Source organism: Carassius carassius, chromosome 3, assembly GCF_963082965.1.
Source record: "Carassius carassius chromosome 3, fCarCar2.1, whole genome shotgun sequence".
NCBI lineage: Eukaryota > Metazoa > Chordata > Actinopteri > Cypriniformes > Cyprinidae > Carassius > Carassius carassius.
In genome coordinates this window covers 42529620-42543970 of record NC_081757.1, presented here as the reverse complement: position 1 = coordinate 42543970, position 14351 = coordinate 42529620, and the positions used below count along the sequence as shown (strand labels likewise).

The 14351-nt window shown below is 42.1% G+C and overlaps 1 protein-coding gene across 2 annotated transcripts in view; it reads right to left on the bottom strand.

The window, feature by feature from the left end:
* LOC132115358 (26S proteasome non-ATPase regulatory subunit 9-like) overlaps positions 1–14351 on the bottom strand; it is a 110894-nt gene that overhangs the window by 95085 nt on the left and 1458 nt on the right. The window contains exons 3-7 of one of the 2 annotated variants that reach the window (XM_059523804.1): positions 8413–8512; positions 6347–6534; positions 5961–6062; positions 5734–5822; positions 5505–5615 (exon numbers count right to left, since the gene is read on the bottom strand). In XM_059523804.1, coding sequence (XP_059379787.1) covers positions 5588–5615; positions 5734–5822; positions 5961–6062; positions 6347–6534; positions 8413–8512 — 507 coding nt within the window. In that variant the 3' untranslated portion in view covers positions 5505–5587. Of the gene's footprint in view, positions 1–5504; positions 5616–5733; positions 5823–5960; positions 6063–6316; positions 6535–8412; positions 8513–14351 lie in introns of those variants that run through there. The other variant, XM_059523812.1, reaches the window with a different exon arrangement.

Sequence of the window (14351 nt, the reverse complement as noted above, 5' to 3'; positions counted from 1 at the left end):
TACGGCTCACACAGCCGCCGCGTTTTCGCCCGATGTTATCTTGTTGGATTTAATCCTGCCGTGGATACGCTTCAGGATTATATACAACGAAACGCAGCGAGTTTGACGCACACGCTTTTCTTCATGTTAATATACCAGGGACTATGCCCTTCACTGAGAGTGCTGTTAGACTGCTAATGTACATCTACCCTCTCACTGCAGTCCCCATACTCTAACTTTGACTGTCTCGCAGCAAAGGCACCTCGAGCGTCATTGAACGGAGCTATCATTCGCGCGCCCCCTCAGACACTCTAAACAATCCAGCCTTATGAGTTTGAGGGACGGCGCGGAGGCTGGCAAATATGGCCAGCGTATGACGGTTCACACAGCCGCCGCGTTCTCGCTAGCGGCGCGGCCCGATGTTTATCTTGTTGGATTAAATCCTGCCGTGGATACGCTTCAGGATTATACACAACAAAACACAGCGAATGTGACGCATGCGTTTTTCCTTCATGTTTGCCAAGGACTGTGCCCGCCTCCAGAGAGCGCTGTTGGACTGCTAATGCACATCTAAGCCTCTCACTGCAGTTTCCACACTCTAACATTTGACTGTCTCGCAGCAAGGGCACCTCGAGCGTCATTTAACTGAGCTATCATTTGAGCGCCCCCTCAAACACTCTGCCTTCAGAGTTTGAGGGACGGCGCGTTCTCGCTAGCGGCGTGGCCCGATGTTTATCTTGTTGGATTAAATCCTGCCGTGGATACGCTTCAGGATTATACACAACGAAACGCAGCGAGTTTGATGCATGCATTTCCTTCATGTTCTCTAACATTGACTGTCTCGCAGCAAAGACACCTCGAGCGTCATTGAACTGAGCTATCATTCGCGCGCCCCCTCAGACACTCTGCATAATCCAGCCTTCAGAGTTTGAGGGACGGCGCGGAGGCTGGCAAAGATGGCCAGCGTATGACGGTTCACACAACAGCCGCGTTCTTGCTAGCGGCGTGGTTCGATATTTATCTTGTTGGATTAAATCCTGCCGTGGATACGCTTCAGGATTATACACAACGAAACGCAGCGAGTTTGATGCATGCGTTTTCCTTCATGTTCTCTAACATTGACTGTCTCGCAGCAAGGGCACCTCGAGCGTCATTGAACTGAGCTCTCATTCGCGCGCCCCCTCAGACACTCTGCACAATTCAGCCTTCAGAGTTTGAGGGACGGCGCGGAGGCTGGCAAAGATGGCCAGTGTATGACGGCTCATACAGCTGCTGTGTTCTCGCTAGCAGCGTGGCCCGATGTTTATCTTGTTGGATTAAATTGGATTGAGCTGTAATGCCAAGCGTTCCCTCAGACACTCTGCGCAATCCAGCTTTCAGAATTCGAGGGGCGATTCAAGGGTCCTGCACAGGCGACCCATTTATGACGGCTCGCACAGCCGCTGTTTTTCGCTAGCGGCAGAGCCCGATGTTCAATCTGTTGGCCTAATTCCTGCCGTGGACACGTTTCAGGATTATACACAACGGCTCTTATACATACACTTCCCCTGTGCACGAACGCCACAAGCTTTTCGTGCCCGGACATTTTAACATGTATGACAGCGCTGCAGGAAGCGAAAATTTTGAGACCGCTAGTATGGTCTCGGGCCGTGTGTGAACGCTTGCCTGACATTTCTCTATGGGTGTTACGCACGATTTGTCACGGATACACCATTCAGTTTCAATAAGGCCCGTCTCCTTTCCGCAGAATTCTTTCCACGGCGGCGAAGCCGATGGATATAGCGGTGCTACGACAGGAGATGTCAACTCTGCTGAGCAAAGGGGCTATAGAGGAAGTACACCCCTCTCAGATGGAGGCAGGGTTTTTTACAGCCGTCATTTAAAAAAAAAAAAAAACACGGCGGATTACGACCCATTCTGGATTTACACCATCTGAATCTTGCACTCAGGCTGAGGAAATTCAAGATTTTGATGATCATCAGGAGACTCAGGAAGTTCCTCAGATTCGCTTTAGAGAGCAAAGCGTATCAGTACTTGCGCTTATCAGGATTTGCGCTTCCCGAGAGACTGTCACGACGGATGCGTCTTTGACCGACTGGGGAGCTGTTTGTCAAGGGAGTTGGCACATAAACAGGTTGGAATTACTGGCTGTTTTTCTGGCTCTCCAGTATTTCTCGAATCTGCTGATCGGCCGTCATGTGCTGCTCAGATCAGACAACACAGCGGTTGTGTCATATCTGACTCATCAGAGAGGATTATGCTCTCGCCCCCTGTGCAGGCTGGCGAAACATGTTCTTTGTTTTCAGAACTAAATTCTATCGATCCGAGCTGTTCATGTCCCCGGACGTTGGACTTTGGAGCGAATTTGCTATCCAGGCAGACTCTGGAGCAAGCGGAGTGGGGATTGCACCCCCAAACGGTAGTCTCCTATGGCAGATTTTTGGGGAAGCGAAGTGGTTTTGTTTGCGTCAAACACGACTACGCAGCATTACCCGCTTTGGTTCTCCCTATGCCCTCCAGCACCCCTGGGCTTGGATGCATTAGCCCACAACTGGCCCAGGACCAGTTTGTATGCGTTTTCCCCCAATCTGTCTGATTTCGGCGGTATTATGCAGAATACGGGTGGACAGGGTGGAACAGCTGCTGCTGGTGGCTCCGCGGTGGCACACACACAGCCGTGGTTTGTGGATCTGATCAATCTGTTAGCGGGCTCTCCATGGGAGATTCCCCTAAGACAGGATTTATTATCACAAGCACAGGGACTGATTTGGCACCCGAGGCCAGATCTATGGAATCTGTGGGCGTGGCCTCTGAGCGGAGTGAGTTCATATGTCCCGGTCTTTCTGCTGAAACTACCGAGACTATACTGAATTCTAGAGCAGCTTCTACGAGACGCTTATATGCTTTCAAGTGGAGACCGTTTACGGCCTGGTGTGAAACTCATAATATGGATCCAGTTTAATGCCCAGTGGCGTCAGTACTGGAGTTCCTTCAGGAACGTTTTTCGGATGGAGTGACACCAGCTACCCTAAGGTTTACGTGGCAGCCATTCAGCTTACCACGAATATATAAATGGTGCCTCAGTGGGCCGTCATCCACTGTTTCTCGTTCATACAGGGTGCGCGACGGCGGAGGCCTTTTCCGCCCCGTGCGAGTTCCTTCATGGATTTTCCATTGTGTTGCATGGTTTATCAGGGCATCTGTTTGAGCCCTTGGAATTGGTTCCGGATAAATCCTGACTTTATAGCACAGACTCTGTGGAAGTGTTGTTGCGACCAAGGCCTAATTATGTCCCTAGGTCGCATCTATCTCTTTCGCTTTCAGCAGGTGGTCCTGGAGGCTTTTTCCCCTGCTGTGGCGAAGTCTGGAGATCTAAGTCTTGCCCTGTGAGAGCTTAAGACTTATTTGGATCGTACTGCCCCATGGTTGAGTCTGACCAGCTGTTGTCTGTTTGGACAAAGGAATAAAGGCCATGCGGTTACAAACAACGCATGTCCCATTGGCTGGTGGAGGCAATATATTTAGCCTATGAGGCGCGCGGGCTCGCTTCGCCCTTAGGAGTAAAAGGTCATTCCACGAGAGCAGTGGCTTCTTCTCAAGCCTTTCTCAGTGGATCTTCTATGGATGATATCTGTGCTGCGGCAGGCTGGTCCTCACCGAGCACTTTTATCAAGACTTACGGTCTGGATGTGAGGATGGCTCTTGGCTCCCGGGTTCTCTCCGTTTGAGCAGATGCTTCCTTGGATCCCAGCTATCAGGTACGTCAGGCGTGATGGTATGGCGTGATGGTATAGCGTTCCCATAGCGGTGACATCACCGCAGCATTGAAGTGACCTATGAAAGGGAACATCTCGGTTACACATGTAACCTTGGTTCCCTGAATAGGGAACGAGATGCTGCGGTTCTGGCCGTGCCGTACCATGATAGCATTCTTCTTCAGTCATGAAATCTGAGTGAAATGGCGCGCGGCACCAGGTATATATATGCGTACGCATGCATGGGCGGTGCCACGCGCTATTTGGCCAATAGGATTGGCGGGATGGTATAGGGCTTCAGACATTCGTCACACCGAAGGTGTTCCCATAGCGGTGACGTCACCGCAGCATCTCGTTCCCTATTCAGGGAACCAAGGTTACATACGTAACCGAGATGTTTTGTATTTCATTTGGAAACCAAGGTCCTAGAGTCTGGAGGAAGGGTGGAGAAGCTCATAGCCCAAGTTGCTTGAAATCTACTGTTAAGTTTCCACGGTCTGTGATGATTTGGGGTACAATGTCATCTGCTGATGTTGATCCATTGTGTTTTTTGAAAAAGTTGGTTAAATGACCAGCAAACTCACCAGACCTGAACCCCAGAGAGAATATATAGGGTATCGTCAAGAGGAAAATGAGAAACAAGAGACCAAACAATGCAGATGAGCTGAAGGCCACTGTCAAAGAAACCTGGGCTTCCTCAGCAGTGCCACAAACTGATCACCTCCATGCCACGCTGAATTGAGGCAGTAATTAAAGCAAAAGGAGCCCCTACCAAATATTGAGTACATGTCCAATAAATCAACATACTTTCCAGAAGAATATTGGTTTTATTAAGTATTCTTATTTGTTGAGAGTGAATTGGTGGGTTTTTGTTAAATATGAGCCAAAATTATCACAATTAAAATAACCAAAGACTTCACCTACTTCAGTCTGTGTGCATTGAATTTATTTGATACACGAGTTTCACAAATTGAGTTGAAAGGAACAATACTATAGAAATACTTGGATATATTTTAGAGCAATGTGCTGTTTTGTTGCCAGCTATATTGACAATAGTTATTTTCAGAGGATAGTAAATATATATTCTCCTATACAAGCAGCACATTGACTACTCTAAAATATATCCAAGTTTGATTTCTATAGTATTGTCCCTTGAGATGATATACTAATATGGTTGCTGAAATGTGAGGGATGTACTCACTTTTGTGAGATACCCTGTATATAATTTTCACACAATGAGATACTGAAATTATTTACCTTTTTCATAACTTAATTTTATAAAGTTTTAAGCATGTAATATTTCAAGTTAAGGCATTTGAGAATAAGAAAGAAAATGATGGGAAAACATTTCCAAGTCAGTTTTAATTCGATTTTACTTAAGAAAAAGAAAAGACTGAAACCCTGTACTGTTTATTACTCGTATTTAAAGGATAGCTCACCCCCCCCCCAAAAAAAAATGCACTCAGGATTTACTCACACTGGTGTTTCTCTAATAAAACTAACTGTAACATAAGGCGTATCCAGCTTATGCCCACTCACTCCAGAATGACCCTGCTCTTACCATTCAGCTGTTTTAACAAACATGTTGAGAACTTCTGCATATGGATGCAAGAAATATAAAAGGAGAAGAAGGTAAGTAAAAACCTCGCTAATAAATTATCTGCTCAAACTTTTCTGACAGATTACGAAAGTCTTATACTAAATTGTCTCTCATCTCTTCTTGGTCATTTATCTACTTAATTAAATTTTGCAATTAATGCAAATGCAAAATTAAAGTAAACCCACTGCAAATTTATTTAGTGCAAAAGGGGCATATTGTTTGGCATAAAGATGATCCTCGCCCCTTTCACCGGTCATCTGTGGAGAGGTACCAAGTTGCACCTATTGACAGAAGAATAAAAAGGCCACTAGTGATGATATTCAATTGTTTTTCTACAGAGTTATTTAAAGCCTTTACATTTTCCTAATTAAATTGAATAAATACAAAGATATTACTTACCCCAGTAGTCCTCTACCAGACCATTGCTTTGGAGTCAAATTAAGATGTACTTCTTGTCCACTTCGAATTATTCCAACACGAAGGGATTTCTACAGGAAACAGAAAACAACAGAGACAAAATTAAACCGAATCATGTAGAGTATGATCAGGAATGCAACGTATTAAAAAGAATAAGTAAATGCACTACAGTTTTAACTGAAAGGAATGAGTTTTGAGGTACAACAAACCCCTTCACTGTGTTGGACAACAGAAGCGACGTCACGCAGATTCCTGAAGTTTTGTGTGTTTACAGACCCAAACTCTATAATCTCATCTCCAACTCGCAGACCCTACAAACAGAGGAGAACAGCTGCATTAAACTCTAGCTGCATCATCAGTTTCTGTATAGACTCAAAAGAGACTACTATGAAATGAAATTAACCTTGCGAGCGGCAGCATAGAAGAACACAATTAACATGTCATCAGTATAATGTAATCAATTTAAATGTACATGATCTTGAAGTCAACATGAAAGCATTCAAATGCTGCGACCTATTTTTCTTGTCTAATGTTGCATATTCATTTACAAGCAAAGGGTTTTAACTGTTAAGTCAGAAGTGGGGCACAAACTCACGGCCTGAAAAGCAGGGGAGTCCTGTGTGACGGCGTCCAGAAGTGCAAACGGAGCTGGAAGAGACACGCTCGGCTCAGTGACTTCCATCTTTGTCTCCTCTTTCTCAGGTTTGACCCTTGCTGAGGCATGCAGTTTATGAAGGGCCTCCTCGATCTCCACCATGATAGCCTTGTGATCATTCTGTAAACCTTAAAAATGTTATTTAAAAAGAATTAAGACCTTGAAAAGTTACAAAAATGGCAAATGATTAGGGTATATATATATATATATATATATATATATATATACACAGGTCCTTCTCAAAAAATTAGCATATTGTGATAAAAGTTCATTATTTTCCATAATGTAATGATAAAAATTAAACTTTCATATATTTTAGATTCATTGCACACCAACTGAAATATTTCAGGTCTTTTATTGTTTTAATACTGATGATTTTGGCATACAGCTCATGAAAACCCAAAATGCCTGTCTCAAAAAATTAGCATATCATGAAAAGGTTCTCTAAACGAGCTATTAACCTAATCATCTGAATCAACTAATTAACTCTAAACACCTGCAAAAGATTCCTGAGGCTTTTAAAAACTCCCAGCCTGGTTCATTACTCAAAACCGCATTCATGGGTAAGACTGCTGACCAGAAGGCCATCATTGACACCCTCAAGCGAGAGGGTAAGACACAGAAAGAAATTTCTGAACGAACAGGCTGTTCCCAGAGTGCTGTATCAAGGCACCTCAGTGGGAAGTCTGTGGGAAGGAAAAAGTGTGGCAAAAAACGCTGCACAACGAGAAGAGGTGACCGGACCCTGAGGAAGATTGTGGAGAAGGACCGATTCCAGACCTTGGGGGACCTGCGGAAGCAGTGGACTGAGTCTGGAGTAGAAACATCCAGAGCCACTGTGCACAGGCGTGTGCAGGAAATGGGCTACAGAGAAGCAGCACTGGACTGTTGCTCAGTGGCCCAAAGTACTTTTTTCGGATGAAAGCAAATTTTGCATGTCATTCGGAAATCAAGGTGCCAGAGTCTGGAGGAAGACTGGGGAGAAGGAAATGCCAAAATGCCTAAAGTCCAGTGTCAAGTACCCACAGTCAGTGATGGTCTGGGGTGCCATGTCAGCTGCTGGTGTTGGTCCACTGTGTTTTATCAAGGGCAGGGTCAATGCAGCTAGCTATCAGGAGATTTTGGAGCACTTCATGCTCCATAACACCTCAGCAGTGCCACAGGCTGATTGCCTCCATGCCACGCCGCATTGAAGCAGTCATTTCTGCAAAAGGATTCCCGACTTTTCTTTTATTGGTTGGATTAAATATGCTAATTTTTGAGATAGGAATTGTGGGTTTTCATGAGCTGTATGCCAAACTCATCCGTATTAAAACAATAAAAGACCTGAAATATTTCAGTTGGTGTGCAATGAATCTAAAATATATGAAAGTTAAATTTTTATCATTACATTATGAAAAATAATGAACTTTTATCACAATATGCTAATTTTTTTAGAAGGACCTGTGTATATAGTGAGAGAGAAGGAGGTAAATCTGTATATTAGAATGATTTCTGAAGGATTATGTGACACTGAAGACTGGAGAAATGATGCTGAAAATACAGCTTTGATCTTAGAAATAAATTACAATTTACAGTATATTCACATAGAAACAATCATTCTAAACTGTAAAAATACATAATATTTTAGATTTTACTGTGTTTTTGATTGAATAATTGCAGCCTTGGTAAGAGAAGAGACTTTAAGAAAACGTTAAGAAATCTTAATTATTACAAACATTTGACAGGTAGTGTATATATAAAGAGAGACAGTTGTTTATGAAATATTGTAATCAGATTGTACAATGACACCAATATTTGACATTGCACAATATTGGGAACAAACTTCAGTATGTCACTGAATGTCATTTTAGTGGGTGTTTTCTGCAAATCATTACAAAAATGAAATGATAATTAAAAATGAATATGAAATATTATAATCATTATACTTTGTCTGTTCAATATCATGAAAAGGCGTAAGAACATTCATCAGAATCATTTAACACATAAGTGAAAAGTGTACTCACAGGAGATATTGTGCCTTGCTGTTCGGACCTTGTACAAATCCACATCTGCACGAGGAAAGCCTTCCTCATCCACCAGAGGAGCGCCCATGCCTACACCGGCCTGCTGGCAAACACCAATAACAGAGCCTTAAACCAATTCTGCACATGTGAGAAGTGCAGACTGGGCTTATGAGCTACATGGGTCAATGACAATTCTGTCCTATCTAATATTCAAAATAGATTGGTGGGAATGGGAACTGATATTATAGAGATGTCTTATTTAATGTAAAAAAAAAAAAAAAAAAAGGATATGAAAATGTAACAGAAAGATTAAAGTTCAAGGCTATTTAATAATGTACTTAAATGTAAAAAAAAAAAAAAGTATACTACAGAAACTAGTATAGAAACAATTAACAGAATGTATAAAAATATGTTGTTTAGTCAAACCAACACTCCTGTTAGTCCTTACGGAAATTAACCATGGTTTTATTACGGTAGAAGTGTAGTGTTTTTGGCAGATTACTATTTTGTATAACAACTACCATTTTTAATACCATGTTTAAACTATAGTTAATGTTGCAAAACCATGGTTAAATTGTACTTTAACCACATAAACCAGGTTTTTTCTTTTTTGTAGCATGTTTAATTTTCGTGAGGGTATTTTAGAATTTACAACACTGAAAACTTTGTGTGCATACTGTATATTTATGTTTGAATTTGGGAAACATTTTGTAAACGTACTATATTTTATCAAGGCTGCCAACTCTCACGCATTCAGTGTGAGACTCACGCAATTGACCCAATTCTCACGCTCTCACGCCACACCCCCATATTCTCACGCAGTAGTGCAGCAGTGAGGAAAAAATTGCACCGCATCTCGCAAAGCAACTCGCAGAGAGACCAGACAGACAGTTTAGTTAGTTTTTTTGTGACAATTGTGAGGGAGATACACAATTCCCATAAACTGTGTAGTCAGCCGTTCTCCCTCCCATCTGAACCGTGTGAATTGTGAACGCAGGCAGGTCAGTGAGTTACAGGGCGCTTCTTGTCTCCGTCCAGTTTAGGCTAGTAACTAATAAGCCTATGCGGTTATATACTGTAGTTTATATAGAATTAAGTTAGCATTAGTAGAGTTGTTTGTTGCAGCAGCACTGAGCAGTTATTTTACATAACTTTAGGCCATCCTTAAAAATATTTTGGTTTGCAGTAACAGTAAATTAAAAAAAAAAAGGGTCGGTAGGTCGGTCTATATTTTTTTTTCAAGTTTCAATGTAAAAAAAAAAAGTAAATTTTTGTGATGGTGATGACGTCGGTATGAATTTAAACAAATTAGAATATCGTGACGTCACGGACTGGGTCTTCAACCCGTGCCTTCGGGCGCATCATTGCAAACCTCATTTTAATGCAGGCTAGACCACAAACAAATTTAAATCTTTGTCAAAAACGTTTATTGCATGAATTTCAGGTGAGAAAAAAAATGAGGTACTGTTTTACTTGCATCCACCGCTACGTATCAATGCAACCTACAAATGAGAAAACGTTTACTTTGCTTTCTTGGGTTGTCACTTTTGTGGAAAAAATCCTGTTTGATTTGAGTGACGAGTGTTCATTGAATCGATTGTAAAATCGATTTTGCATGTCTAAAGTTTTATACGGCAAATAATACCAAATATAGGTAAATCCACGGACAACAGGCAGGAGGAATGTAAAGATTCAATATATTGGTAAAGACCAATATTTCTGATGATTTATTGGCGTGAAGTTACGTGCAAAATGACAAACAGGAGTGCAACATTTTCGAAAAACAATAAGCAGAGTGGACTGCCATAATGCAACACATTTACTGCAGGCTTCAACATGGCTGTGTTTACACAGCCCTCGCTGCCCTCGCTGCCCTCGTGGCAAAGGGCAGCTCCAGCTCAGCGCCGACGGCTGGTTGTTGAGGAGGTGCGTCGGCACGAGCAGGCAACAAGGTGTGTAAAGGCTATCTCACAAGCCAAGCAAGGACAATGGACGAGATGGGAGGGAGTTGAGAGGAGAAAGTTATCCTGGAGGGAGCTGATGGGTATGGAAGGATTTCACATCAGCTTCATCTTACGTGCAACGTACGACGTCCTGCCTTCCCCCTCAAACCTCAACCAATGGTATGGAGAAGACCCGACATGCCCCCTCTGTCCATCCCCTGCAAACCTTAAACACATTCTGGTTGGATGTAAGACAAGCTTGTCACAAGGCCGCTTTACCTGGAGGCACAAACATGTCCTGAAATGTCTAGCAGCTACCTTGGAGTGCAGACGGTTACAGATCAATGCCCTGCCTCCTCCATCATCTCATCCCTCATATGCAAGAGAGTTCATCCGAGAAGGTATAAAGACAGCCAAAGTCCAAACAACATCGGATGTTGGCCAGCTTGGAAGGGCTCGAGACTGGAAGTTGGTGGTAGATTTGAACCAAAGACTTCACTTCCCTTCTGAGATCGCCACAACAAATCTCAGACCAGACCTTGTGCTCTGGTCCTCCTCACTTCACATTGTGTATATAATAGAGCTTACCGTTCCCTGGGAGGCTGCTGTGGAGGAGGCATTTGAGCGCAAGAGCCTTAAGTACACAGAGTTGGAAGCTGATGCTGAGCAATACGGATGGAAATCCAAGGTCTGCCAAGTGAAAGTCGGCTGCAGAGGCTTAGTGGGCAGTCAACCATCAGGCTGCTTAAGGAATTGGGAGTGCAAGGTCAAATCCTACGCCGAACCATCAAAGCCCTCTCAGGTGCAGCAGAAGAAGCAAGTCGATGGCTTTGGGTGAAAAGGGGAGACTCCAACTGGGCCCCTAATATTACCTGAGGCATTGAGGGGTTGAAAGCAGAGGGGGGCACACCTGGGACGCCAGGTGCTGCTGATGAGCCCTCTGGAGGTGTCGTGGGCCTATCATTGAAACACCAGAGAAGGAGGGTGCCCACCTGATGACCCCGATGAAGCAAAAACCCCCATTCTCGAATGCGCATATGAATTTTAGGTGTGCATTAAGGAAGCTGCCTTATGAGCCCCGGTACGTGTTCAGTTCCATCTGGCCGCGCGCACAGCTGTGTCTACACAACTTTCAAAGGCGGACGAGCTCGACACGCAGTATCTGCTTTCTCATCTTTCACCTCGTGTATGCGCACGAGATGCGATGACAATAAATGTGTCGTTGCATTATAAGGTTATGTTAGCCTATCCAGTTGAAGCCACTTTAAAAAAAAAAAAAAAAATCAATGTGGAGAAGATCTTGTTTAGCCTACATCAAAACTGAAACCAAGCCGTTCACACAGAACGCATATTTCGCGCATCTCATGTTTTTAAATGAAAAAATGTATCCTGTGTGACTGGTTTTCCGCCCTTTTTATTTATTTAACAATGCATGCATACATTTGTTACATCTGTTTTGTTTATAGTTCTTTAAGCAACTTAATTAATAATAATTGGTTCATAAACATTATTTTAAATATTATGTTTTTTCACAGTCATGTATTCTAATGCTTTGAATAAACATGCCGTAATATTTTGCTTGATGCGCTATCTTGACCCTCAGAAGAGAAGCAAAAAGCTTTTCTTCACCCTAACTGAAATTATGCATTTAAAATTCGAATACAATTTGAATTTTGATCATATTTAAGTAAAAAATTCAAATTTAGTTTTTTCAGCTATTTTGACAGCCCTAGGCAATTCAAGCCCGAAACTGTATGAGACTGAATACCGGCTGAATTCACATTTCTGTTGTAAAAAGAGAAACATTGTGTAGAAGTATTATTTGCTGTTATGCGTGTTTGTCCGAAGCTGCAGTTGCTGTGTGACGCCTGTTAAAAAAAAAAAAAAAAAAAACCTGGACGTGCTCTGAGAAAAGGTCGTTAAAATCATTTTCTTATTTTCATTTTCGAAACTTGTGTTGGTTGATTCTTGCTTGATTCGTGCAATAGATTTTCGAACATAAAGTGACAGTCGACACGGTCACGGTTTTAGACTAGAGAGGAGAAGGGATGGGAAAAGATCTGGGCACAGTTTTTCCAGAACTTTGTGCCAAGTTAAAGCGGTGTTGAGCTGTTTTAATGAATTTTTTTAGATGTATTATGGTGCCCGAACCCGTATGACTTTGAACAGTGACTGCGAACATTTAGTTTACTGCAGCCGCAGCCATCATTACCAAGCACGAACCGTCGACTCTGACAGTGAGTGAGAGTCTGAGACGAAGCGAACGCACAGGCCACAGTGTGACATCCGTGTAAACACAGATGACGTCAAGAGTTTTTTTTTTAATTAAAGGAGATAGCCTTCATTTGTATGTAGGCCAAGGCAATTTATATATTTACAATACTTAAATATAATTAATAGTATTTTATTGCGTTGTATTACTGCTTCTATTGTTCTCATTTGTAAGTCGCTTTGGATAAAAGCGTCTGCTAAATGATTAAATGTAAATGTAAATGTAGTTGTTTGAAGAGTAAAAAAAATAATTGGTTTGTCTTAACGCAAATTTACAATCGGCAAGTCGGTCGGACTAAAAGCAGAAAATAAATAAATAAATTGAGTCGGTGCTAAATTGACAGGGTCGGTCGGGTTACGGCAAACAAGAATATTTTTAAGGATGGCCTTATCATAAAAACAGTATCTGGACATACCTAGTAACGTTAGGGCTGTCAAAAAAAAAAAAAAAAAAGATTTTCGAATATTCGTCGAATTTTAAATAAAAAAGGAGGCTGCTAAGGCCCTGCCTGGGTATACTTCACATTCCAAACTTTCCAAAGACGGATGAGCTCGACACGCAGTACCACTTCTGTCTCATCATTCACCTCGTGCGTGCTCTGTTGTACGTCTCATAAATTGCCTGCACGCGGGAGGGGGGTTAAGCTGTCCGTGAGCCCTCTTGATGATGAAAATGACATATTGCAGACGGTGCGTGAATGCGGACGGCCCAAGTATATTTTGGCCTTTATCAGTGCAGCTCGAGATTATAATTTTCTTGTTAGCCTTTCCAGTTAAAGCCACTAGATGCAGTGCTGCAGCGATGTTCTTTCAAAATATTGCGGAAAAAAGAACAACAATGTGGAGAAGACGTTGTTTACATCAAAACCTAAATCAAGCTGTTCTCATAGAACGCATTTCGCACACTCACGTGTCTCACAAGAGAGCCGGATGTTTAGAAAGCCATGTAAAATTAAAATTACATTTTAAAAAACTTATCTCGATAATTTATGGCGGGTTTTTCCCTTCCCACTGCATCTCATGTTTTTAAATGTAAAATGGACTCTATGATTGGCTTTCCGCGCTCTGTATTAAACTATGCATGTATACATGATGCTGTTTTGTTTATAGTTGTTTAAGCAACTTAATTATAATTGGTTTATAAACATTTTTTAAATATTATTCACTTAACACTCATGTATTCTAATGCATTTATTAAACGTGCATTGGTAATATTTTGCTCGCTGCGCCCTCTTGTGGCATCAGGATAGAAGCAAAAAGCTTCTCTTCACCCTAACTGAAATTATGCATTTTAAATTCGAATATAATTCGAATTTTGATAATATACAAGTAAAAAATTTGAATTTAGTTTTTCAGCCATTTTGACAGCCCTAATGCCTAGTAGTAAATGTTAATTATTGTTTTCTAAACAGAATGTCAAGTCAGATATTTGATATTTGGCGGTGTCAGTATGGATAAATTTGAATTTTCTGTTATAGGATGTTATCTAAAGTGTCAGGGACAGGCAAGAAAAGAATGCTTGTATCAGCCGTCCACACTTCTGCTAATAGATACAGTCGGCATCTAGTCATAGTTGGGGGCGTGGCGAGGGCGGAGTCGGCGTGGGGGAAAACACTGCGAACATCGTGTGTATCTGAATGACAAAAATGCACATATTGAGCACTCATTCCCAGAGACATGTAGAACAATTGTAGTCTCTTTTAACTTTAATATTCATATACACTA